General features: G+C 32.9%; 1 protein-coding gene across 2 annotated transcripts in view; it reads right to left on the bottom strand.

Annotated features, from left to right (window-relative positions):
- The window catches only part of LOC127727071 (RNA 3'-terminal phosphate cyclase-like), a 97,310-nt gene that overhangs the window by 43,157 nt on the left and 41,278 nt on the right, over window positions 1–12,875 (bottom strand). The window contains exon 12 of one of the 2 annotated variants that reach the window (XM_052234486.1): window positions 10,242–12,253. The exons of the other annotated variant lie outside the window; for it this stretch is intronic. Within the exon in view, the coding sequence (XP_052090446.1) occupies window positions 12,164–12,253 (90 nt within the window). The 3' untranslated portion in view covers window positions 10,242–12,163. Of the gene's footprint in view, window positions 1–10,241; window positions 12,254–12,875 lie in introns of those variants that run through there. 2 annotated transcript variants of the gene reach the window in all.

The following is a 12,875-nucleotide window of genomic DNA, read 5'->3' as shown; positions in this document are numbered from 1 at the left end:
TTAAAATCGACAAAATATGCATTTTAAACTTTTCATATTGTCTTGTTGTTTCCCCATTTTCCTTGAACTCAGTTTCTTCCGAAAGCTGAACTTTAAGAAATTCAATAATTGTGTTTATTGAGATGGTGATAATCTTAACATTATCACCTTTTATGTCTTTGTCCGAGAGTACAGATATTCGTTAGACTATGTCAAGGTTCCCCAACGTATTTAATATCACATCAAGATTAAGTACAGGTTACCTGAATACAATAGATTTACCATTAGATATAGGTTGTGCTCTTCATTGAAAGCCATGAAATGATCTATGGTTGATCACATCCTCACTATTTTTTCTAATGTGGACAGTTTGTCTCACTGGCATTCAAAGCACATCTCTATATGTTTATATATGTTTTTATTTTGTAGTTCCTCAATCATTTTAAAATTTTAATTTATTGATAATCATGTATAGAATTGAGAATTGAAACGGGGAATGTGTCAAAGAGACAACAACCCGACAAAAGAGCAGAAAACAGCCAAAGGCCACCAATGGGTCTTCAACGCAGCGACATAATCCCTCACACGAGGCGGGCTTCAGTTGGTCCAAAAAAAAACGTGTATACTAGTTCAGCAAAATGGACGCCACACAAAACTCCGAAACATATAAAAAAGCCAAAATTAAAAAAACACACAAGACTAGAATACATTCTAATTTTCACTCAGGTCAGCAACAAAATTAATCAATATTTATGGTAATAAAAACGCAAATCATGTACTTTTATTTATTTTTCATTCATATATATGTAGGACTCTAAGGTGCGATGGTACTCTAAAGTGCGATGGTCACGCTAAAGTGCGATGGTCTACGTTAAAGTACGATGGTGAATCACGCTAAAGTGCGATGGTTGTTTGTTTGCTAAAGTACGATGGTATGTCACGCTAAAGTGCGATGGATCAATAGGATAAGGGTCGAGGGCTTAAAACGTTAAAGTACATGGATGTTAAAAATAAGTCTTGTTTTAAAAGCTAGTATGGTATATATTTAATTTATAATTCACCGGTAGTCGTATGTGATTGTTTCTAAATTTAGAAGACCGATCACGTAATAATTGCTAAAAAGGTAATTTCGGTGTCACAAAATACTATATTTCCTGTAAATGACCTTTTAACAATAAGGGCGTATTAAACATGTTAAATACTTGGATAATTGGTGTAGCTTGCCATTCACACAGTCTATCAATAATCTGAACACCTCCCCTTACAGTCTTCTTTGTAAATTACAATTACAAAATTCGATCATTGTCGGAATATCAGTAACATTTATTTGTACAAGCTTTAATCTAAATCCGAGCGAAAGGCGAAATTCGCCGAGCTTTCTCCTTTTTCGTAGCGAGTAGACATACATGTTTTATTTTCCTACAATGTACAAACTATGTTTTGGCCGACAGTTTATAATTTACGCTTGAAAACATGTACCTTTATTTTACCGATGTTACTTTTCAATAAAATCAATAATATCTTAACGGGGACCGCAAAGAAAACTGCAACGTAAACAATGATTTAATCAAATGTATCCATTCGCTTCCAATAGAAGCAGGATACTGGATACCTACTCGTATACTATTTTGTATCTATATAGTTAAATGACACAAGTCCTTCTTCCAGCAACCGAAAAAAAACAACACACATTTGCTTCAGCCGACAAAGCACAGTTTGGTTTAAAATAAAGTCATGGACATTTGGTTTAAAAGTTGTTTTTAAATCAAATCTTAAACTATCTTCCGGCATGTTCATTTTTGGTTGGTATAAACGACTGTTAACGTCATAATCCAACTACGTTTCTTACGTCTATACTTTCGCGGACCATCGGACTTTAGCGTATGGAGGCATCGCACTTTAGCGCAGACCATCGCACTTTAGCGTGACCATCGTACTTTAGCGTCCCCATCGCACTTTAGAGTCCTACATATATACCCAAGCAAACACACCTGTTATAATGACCCATATAGAGAATAAAATATATGACGCAAAAATAAAAAATTACAACATGACTCAAGTGTTATAGCACTTATGTGCAGAGGTAAAATCAGCTTACATAAACTTATTCAAAAGGTTAATTGAACAACAACTGTGTCACTTCCTTTGTAAGATCAACTATTATATTGAAATTTATTATCACATTGTAATAAAAGAAAAAAAAAGATAAGTTGTGTGTTTTTATCTTCATCAAATGTAGGTTGAATATATCTGTGTGTATATAGTGATAACGATTGTGTCTTATGTTCCTCTTTCATAGAACTATTTTTGAGTAATAATCAGTTTTGCATAGTTGAAAAATGAGTCTGAATAGGAATTAAACTTTAAAGTGCGTGTAAACACTGAAGGGTAGGGATTGCTTTCATTTTGCAATTTTGTGAATTTAAAATAAAACATTGAATTGAATTTAGCTAAGTAAATTATAAATTTGAGTTGGAGTTATCTCCTTTTGTTCATGATTGTACATTTGTAGTTAAACCTATTCTTATAACAGATTCATATGCCATGCATAACTTATGTACTTCTTAATGAAAAACAAGTTTTCTTTACAGGTGTGGTTATTCAAATATACATTATATTGTAACTTGAATATCTAAGTATAACATATCATTAATAAATTGCATGAAATTGACTGGTTACGATCTAAAGAATGATCACTGCACTGCACTTGTTTGTTCCAACTATCAAAGGCGGTGATAAACCTTGGAAGAAATGGAAATCAAGCCAGTACCATTAGGGTTTTGATGCACTTCATGCAATCCGTACAAAAACAATAGTTAACAAGGCTACACAGATAAAAAAGAGAGGCAAAAGATACCAAAAGGGACATTCAAACTCGACAACTCGAAAACTGACAACGCCATGGCTAAAAAAAGAACAGACAAACAGACAAACTACAGTACACAAAACACAACATAGAATTCTAAAGACTAAGCAATACGAACCCCACCAAATAAAGGCAACAGTAGTATAACGCTGTTCAATAGTCATAATTCGATTAAGCAAAAACAAATCCTGGTTACGAACTAAAACCGACGGAAACACATCAACTATAAGAGGAAAACAACGGAACAACAGAAACACTGAACTACAACAAAAGCAAACGCCAACATACATAGAACGGACTGTAAATAACAACTGCCATATTCCTGACTTGGTACAGGATATTTTAAGAAAAATAAAGGCAACAGTAGTAAGCCGCTTTTCAATAGTCATAATTCGATTAAGCAAAAACAAATCCGGGTAACAAACTAAAACCGAGGAAAACACATTAACTATAAGAGGAAATCAATGGAACAACAGAAACACTGAACTACAAAAAGGCAAACGCCAACATACATAGAAACGGATAACGCCATATTCCTGACTTGCTACAGGACATTTTAAGAAAAAATGGTAGGTTGAACCTGGTTGTATGGCTAACCAAACCTCCTGCTTATATGGCAATGTTAATGTTAAAAATACCGCTAAAATGACAACACTACGTGACAGGAATACAGTACAAACAAACGCAAAAATACTTAGCACAGAGAAATACATATATAAATAATATAATAGTACATTACAACATGTAAACTGCAGAATAACAACGGGCACATCCCATGGATTTACGACAGCACACCAGGACACCACAATCGAAATATAAACTGCGCGTCACATGAATGGATGAACGTTTCAAAAATGATTCAAAAACTGGGGTGACCTCAGGTGCTCCGAAGGGTAAGCTGATCCTGCTCCACATGTTGGTTTAATAGCTTCCTTGTGAGCAGCAACCCTATATCAAGGGAATCATGATAGGAAATACAAGCCCTGGATTATCGTATCAACACGGAGATATATACTCCGTATGCAGGCGCTGCTGGAATGTTGCTTCATAGAAATGGAAAGTTCACAATTGGGAAGCTGAAATCATCTCTTTTGTCGTAAAGTTTGGTTTTCAACCGACCCTCATTTTCAATTTCTAGATGTAAGTCAAGATATGAGGCAGACTTAACTGTATCTGTTGTATCCTTTATCTCAAGTTCGATGGGATCGGTGCGTTCGACATAGTCACCAAATTTTAAATTATTTAGAGAGAGAACATCATCTTTATAGCGGAAAGTAAAGTAAAATAATACTGCTAACTTCTTTTCTTTCTTTCTAAGAAGTTCCTGTATGAAGTTAGCCTCAAATGAATAAAGAAACAAGTCGGCAAGAAGAGGCGCACAGTTGGTTCCCATGGGAATGCCAATTGTTTGTTGAAAAACACGTCCTCCAAACGTAACAAATATGTTGTCAATCAAGAAATCATGCATCTTGATAATGTCAGTTTAAGAGAATTTTTTGTTTGAAACAGAGTGATTAAGTAGGATTTATCCCTCTCCAAGACAAGATACTTGTGTTTACATTTGACATTCTTTTTTATGAAACAAAGCAGGACCAACTCTTTCAATTTGTCTTTTAGTTTGGATTGGGAGTACTTGTGTAAAGTGTATAAAATTCAAATGTTTTAATACTATTTCAAGATGAAAGAGTCTTAGATTGTATGTACTCTAAAGGAATTGTTTAGTATCCACATCTGATTCACACCACCTCTAGAATAGGTAGTTTAAAATAACTTTGAAGCCCGGCTTTGATTGCTGATAAAATTAATGTACATAATTTAGAGAGAGGTTTCGTGGAGCACTTGGAAGACCCATGAATATAACGTTGTTTGTAAGGACACTTATGTAGTTTAGGTGTCCAATACAGTGATGGAAGATCCATTTCTTCATCTTTGGTTGCAATTCCTATGAAACATAGAGCAGACATATGATTATTCAGGATTTCCTCTTTGGTAAGTGTCGTGGGGGTACATGTTGAGTTTCCAAGTGAAGTCAATACCTAATTTATTTATGAAGCAGTTAATGTAATTTGTTTTTAACACAAAAACGATGTTGTTTGGGGCTTTATCTGCGAGGACAACAACATATTTGTCATGGAGGTAGGACAAATGTTTTGCAACATTTGGGTCTTTAAAGATTGATGTAGCATGGGTATCCATAGACCCATTCAGTTTCTTAATTCTGATTTGTATCAACGACCTCACAGCCTCAATCCATTCGGAGTATCTACGTCTTCTTTCTCGCGTTTAACACATTGCCTGGCATAATCCTCGACTGAATCCATCAGTATTTTGAAGTTGTGTTTCCAATTGATGGATTTAGGCTCACGATATTTCGGGCCTTTGGATAACACATTTCGCACAGAAGTGTTATTGACAAGTGTTTAGGTTAACCAGTAATAACGTGGCCAGCCGGATTATATATAAATGCGGAACTAGCAAAGGTGCAATCAGGAGGTTTAGACTTGAAGTCGTCAATATTGAGATCCTGCAACAAGTCTGTGTAATTGAAAATTTTAGTTGCAATTGGTTTGGTATAGGTATAAGAAATGATAGGTACAGACTAATCTTTAAAATAGAGAGGTATTTTCGAGTGAACTGATTTACTAGAATGATGAGGGATATTGCCCAAGTTGATGGCATCGAGACCTTTGTTGGCAAAGGAAAGTTTAAGAAAGGATCTTTTCTCCTTTTCATCTTTTCCAATGCGAACTGGTTTGAAAAGTCTGTGACTTGCAATATCCGAAATGATAGCTGTAAGTTTGTATTGGTTTGAATAAGGGTTTGTTACAGTGGTTTCCAAACATTATTATCTTCTTTTTTGTCTACGGAGAGGTGTTGCAAGATGAGGATTGTTAGTCCTATGGTATATTTTTTTCGATGATGCGAACTTGCATAAAAAGGCTTGAATTATCAGGCTGGTTAAAATGATGGTAAACAATGTCGCTTGCATTGTTGTTGATGTCTGATTTATGGCAAATCATACGTTTATTTAACCTTCCTTTCGTTTCACCAACATATACCAATCTGCAAAGGTTACACTCTAATCCGTAGACAACATTTGTTGATTTACAATTCAGATAATTGTAGCTTCTAGTAAAATAAGACTATTTAGTTCAATTACTAGTGAACTGAGCGTCTGTAATTACAATTTTACAGGTTTTGCAGCTTTTGGTTTTACATTTCGAAATGAGACAGTGTTGTTCAGTCATTAAAATCCAAAATGTCTTGTAGAAGAACTGAACACGGCTGCGTACGTAGATTATTGCTGTTGTCATTAGTATGGTGATCTGAATGGGTCATGTTAATTTATATAATTGATAGATTAAGAAATTAATTAGAAACTAAGGTTCAAACTCCCTCAGGCAAAGTTGATCCTAGTAGAATTTGGCTATTCTTTTTATATTACTTTTAATCACATAGCTTCTCAAATAGTTGTGCATTTTCACATCCTTAGCTTTCAAATTTAAATCGTTATTCACTTCAGTTTCAAAACTTTTGCTTGTCTTTAAAGAGATCCTTTTTTAATTAGCCATTAGAATAAAAGAGTGTCTCTTGCTACCACGCTTTCAATCAATCAAAACTAAATGGATATCAGTTTTAGTTAGTTCAGGACCTTCCATGCATTAGTAATGCCAATGTTCAAGTTAGCCATTTTGTTTCAGAGAAGATGAAAAACTTATGTTCCATACGGGTTAAATAGGAACTCTGTGGTAGCTATTCTGTTGTGTTTCCGAACCAATCATCACTTTATTACACTACATAATGCACACGAGACCGTTTGAAGTATGTCTCAAAATGCAATCCACAGTTCCTGTTAGTTTTTAAACTATTTTGAATTGCAGTTCACAGTAAAAGATGTTTGTAATTGGCCAATTAGAATCAAAAAAAGATTTCTTCTAGTGGCCATAATTTCCATCCAGTCTCACATGAGGATCGTTTGTTGTTCACCTATCATTCATACCTTTGCCAAGTTTGAATTAAATTGGCAAATTATTTTCACAAAAATAGATAATAAATTGCTTCGCCGGGCGCAGCTGGATACGACCGCAGAGGTCCAACCCTGAACACTTGGGGCAAAAATGGACACAATATTCGCGTTTGATACAGGTCTGAATTTGGATTGTAATTAAATATTTGACAAATAATAGGTTTCTGACACAGAATAACTGTAGTCAAAGAACTTAGAATTGGTTATATGATTTGAATTTATTATCAATTTGTTGCTTTTGTGCAATACACTGTGCCTGTCCGAATTGACCCCCACCCCCAAACAAAATAAATAAAAATTAACCCATTTTTTTTTTTTTTTTGCTTTTGGGCAATACACTATGCTGTTGCGTATTGAACCCCCCCTCCCCCCCTTTTTTTTGCAAAAAAAAAAATATGTGAAGAAATTTTGTTTAATTTCTGAAATCTGAAAAAATTGCCCCTCCCTCCATTTCTTTTTTACCCCCCCCCCCCCCCCCCCCTTTTCCAAAAAAAAAAATTCTTTCCCTCAAGATATGGTCATCATCTCAATTCAAATTACCAATTGAGTTTGCAATCATAATTACCCATTTAAATTAAATACATCTATAAGTCTTAAATAGATAATTTAAAAGTAGTGTAAGGGAGGTAATCCAACATTGTACAATTTTGTTTTTTGGATTACCTCCCTTACACTTTTTGTTCTTTAAAACAATTTATAAATATCTGATTATCTTGTTAAAGAAAACAAATTACATTTCAAACAGACCTTAAGGGCATTACTTATAGTATACTATAAGTTTTATAAAAAATTGGCACGAATTGTACCCATGAGAGTGCTAACGAGGCCTTTTCCCATAAATTTTATATTTCCCAGGGGCATTACTCTTTTAAATAGATGTGGATAGTGTCCACATGTGGACACAGATGATGCCCCCGCTTGCATATCATATAGTTATAAAGGGACATAACTGAAGAACGGTAAAAGTGACGCTACCCAAATTTGAACTTGATCGGAGTTTTGTGGTAATAAGCATTGTGTGTAAGTCTCATATCATTTGGTTATGGCTAACTTAAGTAGAGATCAGAAACTAAAAATTCAGCAATTTTTCTATTTGTAAACACACATAACTCTAGAACGGTTGTGTATAAGTTTTATAACATTTGGTTGAGACAAACTAAAGTTAAGAGACGGAAATGAAAAATCCATCAATTTTTATGTTTATAAAGGGACATAACTCAAGAATGGTAAAAGTGTTGCCACCAAATTCCGTACTTAATCTGTATTATGTAGTAATAAGCATTGCGTATAAGTTTCATAATATTTGGTTGAGGCAAACTAAAGTTAGAAAACGGAAACATAAAATTTGTACTTGATCTTAGTTTTGTGGTAATGAATATTGTGTATAAGTTTCATAATGTTTGGTTGGGGCAAACATAAGTAACAGAATGGAAACTAAAAATTTTGCAATCTTTCGACTTATAAAAGGGCATAACTCAATAATGGTTAAAGTGACACTACCCAAATTCAACTTGATGTGTGTTTTATCAGTGGAAGTCAAAATTAAACATTGCATTGTATAAAGCATTGATTGTAGTTGATTCAACTATAATCATGGACAAAGGAAGATAACTCCAATTTTAAAAATGACTTGATATTTAAGAAGAAAATAAAAATTTAGCAATTTTTTCCATTTCTAAAGGGGCATAACTCTAGAACGGTAAAAGTGACGCCACCAAAATTCAAACTTAATCTGTGTTTTGTGGTAATAAGAATTGTGTATAAGTTTCATAACATTTGGTTGAGGCAAAATAAAATTAGAGAACGGAAACGAAAAATTCAGCAATTTTTCCATTTGTAAAGGGCATAACTCTAGATCGGTTGAAGTGACGCCACCAAAATTCAAACTTGATCTGTGTTTTGTGGTAATAAGCATTGTGTATAAGTTTCATAACATTTAGTTGAGGCAAACAAAAGTTAGAGAACGGAAACGAAAAATTCAGCAATTTTCCCATTTGTAAAGGGGCATAACTCTAGAACGGTAAAAGTGACGCCACCAAAATTCAAATTTGATCTGTGTTTTGTGGTAATTAGCATTGTGTATAAGTTTCATAACATTTGGTTGAGGCAAACTAAAGTTAGAGAACGGAAACGATAAATTCAGCAATTTTCCATTTGTAAAGGAGCATAACTCTAGAACGGTAAACGTGACGCCACCAAAATTCAAGCTTCATCTGTGTTTTGTGGTAATAAGCATTGTGTATAAGTTTCATAACATTTGGTTGAGGCAAACTAAAGTTAGAGAACGGAAACCAATTTTGGGACGTACGTACGTACAGACGGACAAGGGTAAAACTTAATGCCCCCTCCACCAAGGCGGGGGCATAAAAAAAGTTAATAGGCCACCATAATAGAACTTGTCCAAGATATTGCTGATATTAACCTATAGTATAAGTTTTATAAAAATCTGGCAAGAATTGTACCCATATGAGAGCACTAACGAGGCCATTTTCCATAAATTTAATATTTCCAAGGACATAACTCTTTTAAAAAAAGTCGATCGGTCAAATTAGATGACCTATTACTTCTAGCATCAGAAAAACTGGCCTCATCATGAAAACTAAAGATAGAGATTACTGAAATGGTCAGGTTAACCCTGTCTGTTAATTGAAAAAAATCTTAAGATAAATAAACCTACATAGTTGGTATGCAGTTGTTGAGTTGAAAATGAGAACAACTTACATTTAAAAAATATTGAGTACCTAATACTTAAATATAAAGCTTTACACAAAGAGTATATTTTTCCGAAACAGATTACCGCGGTAGCCTCCTTATGTCTGTCAATCTGAGACTTCCATGGCAGAATTTGATAAAAAAAAAAAAAAAAACAACAGGACAATATAACATTTTTCCTCTCGAAGTTTTACTGTACAGAGGACTATCTAAATTTTCGTCAATACTGCTATAGTTTATCTTTTTGCTTCCACAATAATTTTTCCTCAGAAAAGTGATAGGGTGTGATTTTGGGTATTTTTTTATGATTTCATTTCATTGCATCGTCTTCCTTTAACTTCCTTTTAAAGATTTACTTTGATTCACTTACTGGATGTTAAATACAAAATTTTAATCAATAAAATGCGTCAATAAATTTAAATTTGGCTCATCATTTAAAGTTTCATGGAAAATTTTCTGTCACAAGATTTGGCATTTTCCATCAAAACTGATAAAAGTGCTAAGAGTATAGGACATATACATTCAAGATAACTTTTCAACACACTGTTTTTGTCATGATTTTCAGTCATGTGACACCTGTGATGCCGATAAATTTAGGGTCAAACCATAATCTGCTTTTCATAGATTCATAATGCATAAATAAAAATAAAGGGTGACTAAATGTTAATTCAAATTTATTGCACAATCTAAGATACAATCACAAAAGTATGTATAACTGCTTCATTCTAAATACTTAAAAACAAAGTTATTTCTTCATTATCTGTACATAAACTGAATTACATCTTTGAATACTTTCATCAAAACACAATCAATGTATAAGTTGTAATTGCCTTTAAACTAGCTTTCAGTTTTTGTGGGCACTCTTAGATTGGTGCTTTGTTTTTTTGTTAATTATCTATTGTGCTTTGTGTTAATCTGATGAGTCAAGCCATTTCCAACTGATTTTTACAATTTGTTTTTATGATGCTTTGTTACACCAGTCCCAGGTTAAGGTGATGGATAAGTGCTCACAAACATGCCTAACTCCACCACTTCATAAGCCTGTCCTGAGCCAAGGGCCTGTAATTCAGTGATTGTTTTTAGCTGTGGTCTGTCATATTTGTTATTCTTTTATTATTTTGTTATGTTTTCTTTGTTTATATTGTTTCACATTTTGTCATGTCTGGTTCTTTTATAGCTGACTTTACAGTATGAGTCTAACCTTGATGGCCGTACAGTGACCTAAAGTTGCTAACATCTACGTCACATGGCAATCCTAACGCATCTCCTGTTTCTACATCATACAATATACAATACAACAGAAAGATATTTTGTTTATTATTAAAAAAAGATCTACAGTGTCAGAGTTTTAACAAACATGTAACTTTTGTTATTGGTTCATATTTACATAAGGCAAATATAGAACCTTTTTTTTAAGGATGTATTCTTCTGATGTTTCAGTCTTGTTGAAATCTTGTTCGGGAATTATTTCCAAAACATGTGATACAAGTGGAAAATATCAATGAATTTAAAAAAAAATTTATAATCAAAGTAAACTCTGTGAAAAAAATGTGTACTTGCTATAAGTAGTTTTTGAGTAATACAATTTAAAAATTTTATAACCAATCCGGTCAATGTCATTAGCCAAAATGTTGAGAAAATGGGTGAAGTGTACAAAGAAATGCTTTTACCAAAAAATGTACATCCCATATCAATTTTTTCATTTCAAAATTCTTAGATATGTATTTTTTCAATCATTTATAACAAAGAAGTTTAAATAACATGCTAAAAAAAAAGAGAAAAATCCCCAATTTACAAAATTGACAGCATGGTCAATTTGACACAAAAAGCAACAAAATTTTATAAAACTTTCTAATATTAACACCAACCTATAGTTTTCTTAAGTTAAATTTATTCAGATTGGTCCACTTCATCTATAATGAAATGAATGAAAAAAAGTTTAATTGTGAAACTGTGATTTTTTTTATGATAATAGCCCAAAAATACGTAAAAATTGATGATAAATAAACAAATGGCTGTAGAAAAAAAAAGAAGGGCACCACCATATGATACTTTCTTCATCAATTACTTTTTTAGTCATATATACCCAAAAATCAGGTTAAGAACAAAGTTTAATTCTAGAAATGTTTGGCTCCTCAGAGGTAGACATCCTTAAATGTCACATATAGCTATGTAAAGTGAGACCTGTAAATGATGCTAACGAGAATATTAATAATTTTCAACCATCAAAAAAGGCACACTATCACTACAATGACAGAGTTTTAATGAATATGTGACATTTTATTCATTGGTTCCTAATCGCATCAGGCAAATGCAGAACCTTTTTATATGTCATTCATAGATACGTAAAGCGAAACATGTTATACTGCTAAATACAATAGATTAATTTCACATTACTATCTAATATTCTTTAAAGACAATTTCAAAACCGAAAAGACAATAACAGAAATATTTGTATCTATTTCACTCACTGGTTAAGTAACCAGAAGTAGTACAATAGTGGTAGAGAAAAACTTGATCTCCTTATTTTTACATTGGTTCTTGGAGTTGATGGCACAAACTACAATATAAATCCATCACTAACTTCCAACCTGTGAATTAACTAGTCCTATTCCATCACATTCTATAAGCGTTGCTCCTTTGTTAATTTCTGTAATTTTAAATTTGGCCTAAAAATTAAAAAAATATACAGATATACATTATGCTTGTCAGTGGTTGTTGCATGTCGTATCCTTAAAGTGTTTTTTTTGTTGTTTTGATAATTGGGTGTTTAAATGGCAAATGTTTAAAGTTAGAGGATTTTCTGATCAGAGTTTTTACATAAAGTTATTATTCAAATCAACATAATTTTCAAGTTGAATTTTTCATATTGTCTAGTTGTTTCCCAATTTTCCTTGAAATCAGTATCTTCCAAAAGCTGGAATTTCAATATTTTTTTATTAAGATGGTCATAATTTTAACATTTATATCTTTGTCAGAGAGTACAGATATTCTTTAGTATGTTTACATAAACATGTCAAGGTTCCCCAAAGTATTTAATATCACATCAAGGTTCCCAAGTACTAAATACAATAGATTGGCCATTAGATATGGGTTTGCTTATCATTGAAGGGCTTACAGTGACCTATAGTATATATACCCAAGAAAACGCACCTGTAATCATGACCCATAGAGAGAATAAAATATATGACGCAAAATAAAAAATCAGAACATGACTAAAATATTAAAGCACTAATGTACAGAGGTAAAATCAGCTTACATAAACTTTTTCAAAAGGTTAATTGAACAACA

The sequence above is a fragment of the Mytilus californianus genome, unplaced genomic scaffold, assembly GCF_021869535.1.
Source record: "Mytilus californianus isolate M0D057914Y unplaced genomic scaffold, xbMytCali1.0.p SCAF_19, whole genome shotgun sequence".
NCBI classification, from domain to species: domain Eukaryota; kingdom Metazoa; phylum Mollusca; class Bivalvia; order Mytilida; family Mytilidae; genus Mytilus; species Mytilus californianus.
This window is presented reverse-complemented; position numbering and strand designations above follow the sequence as displayed.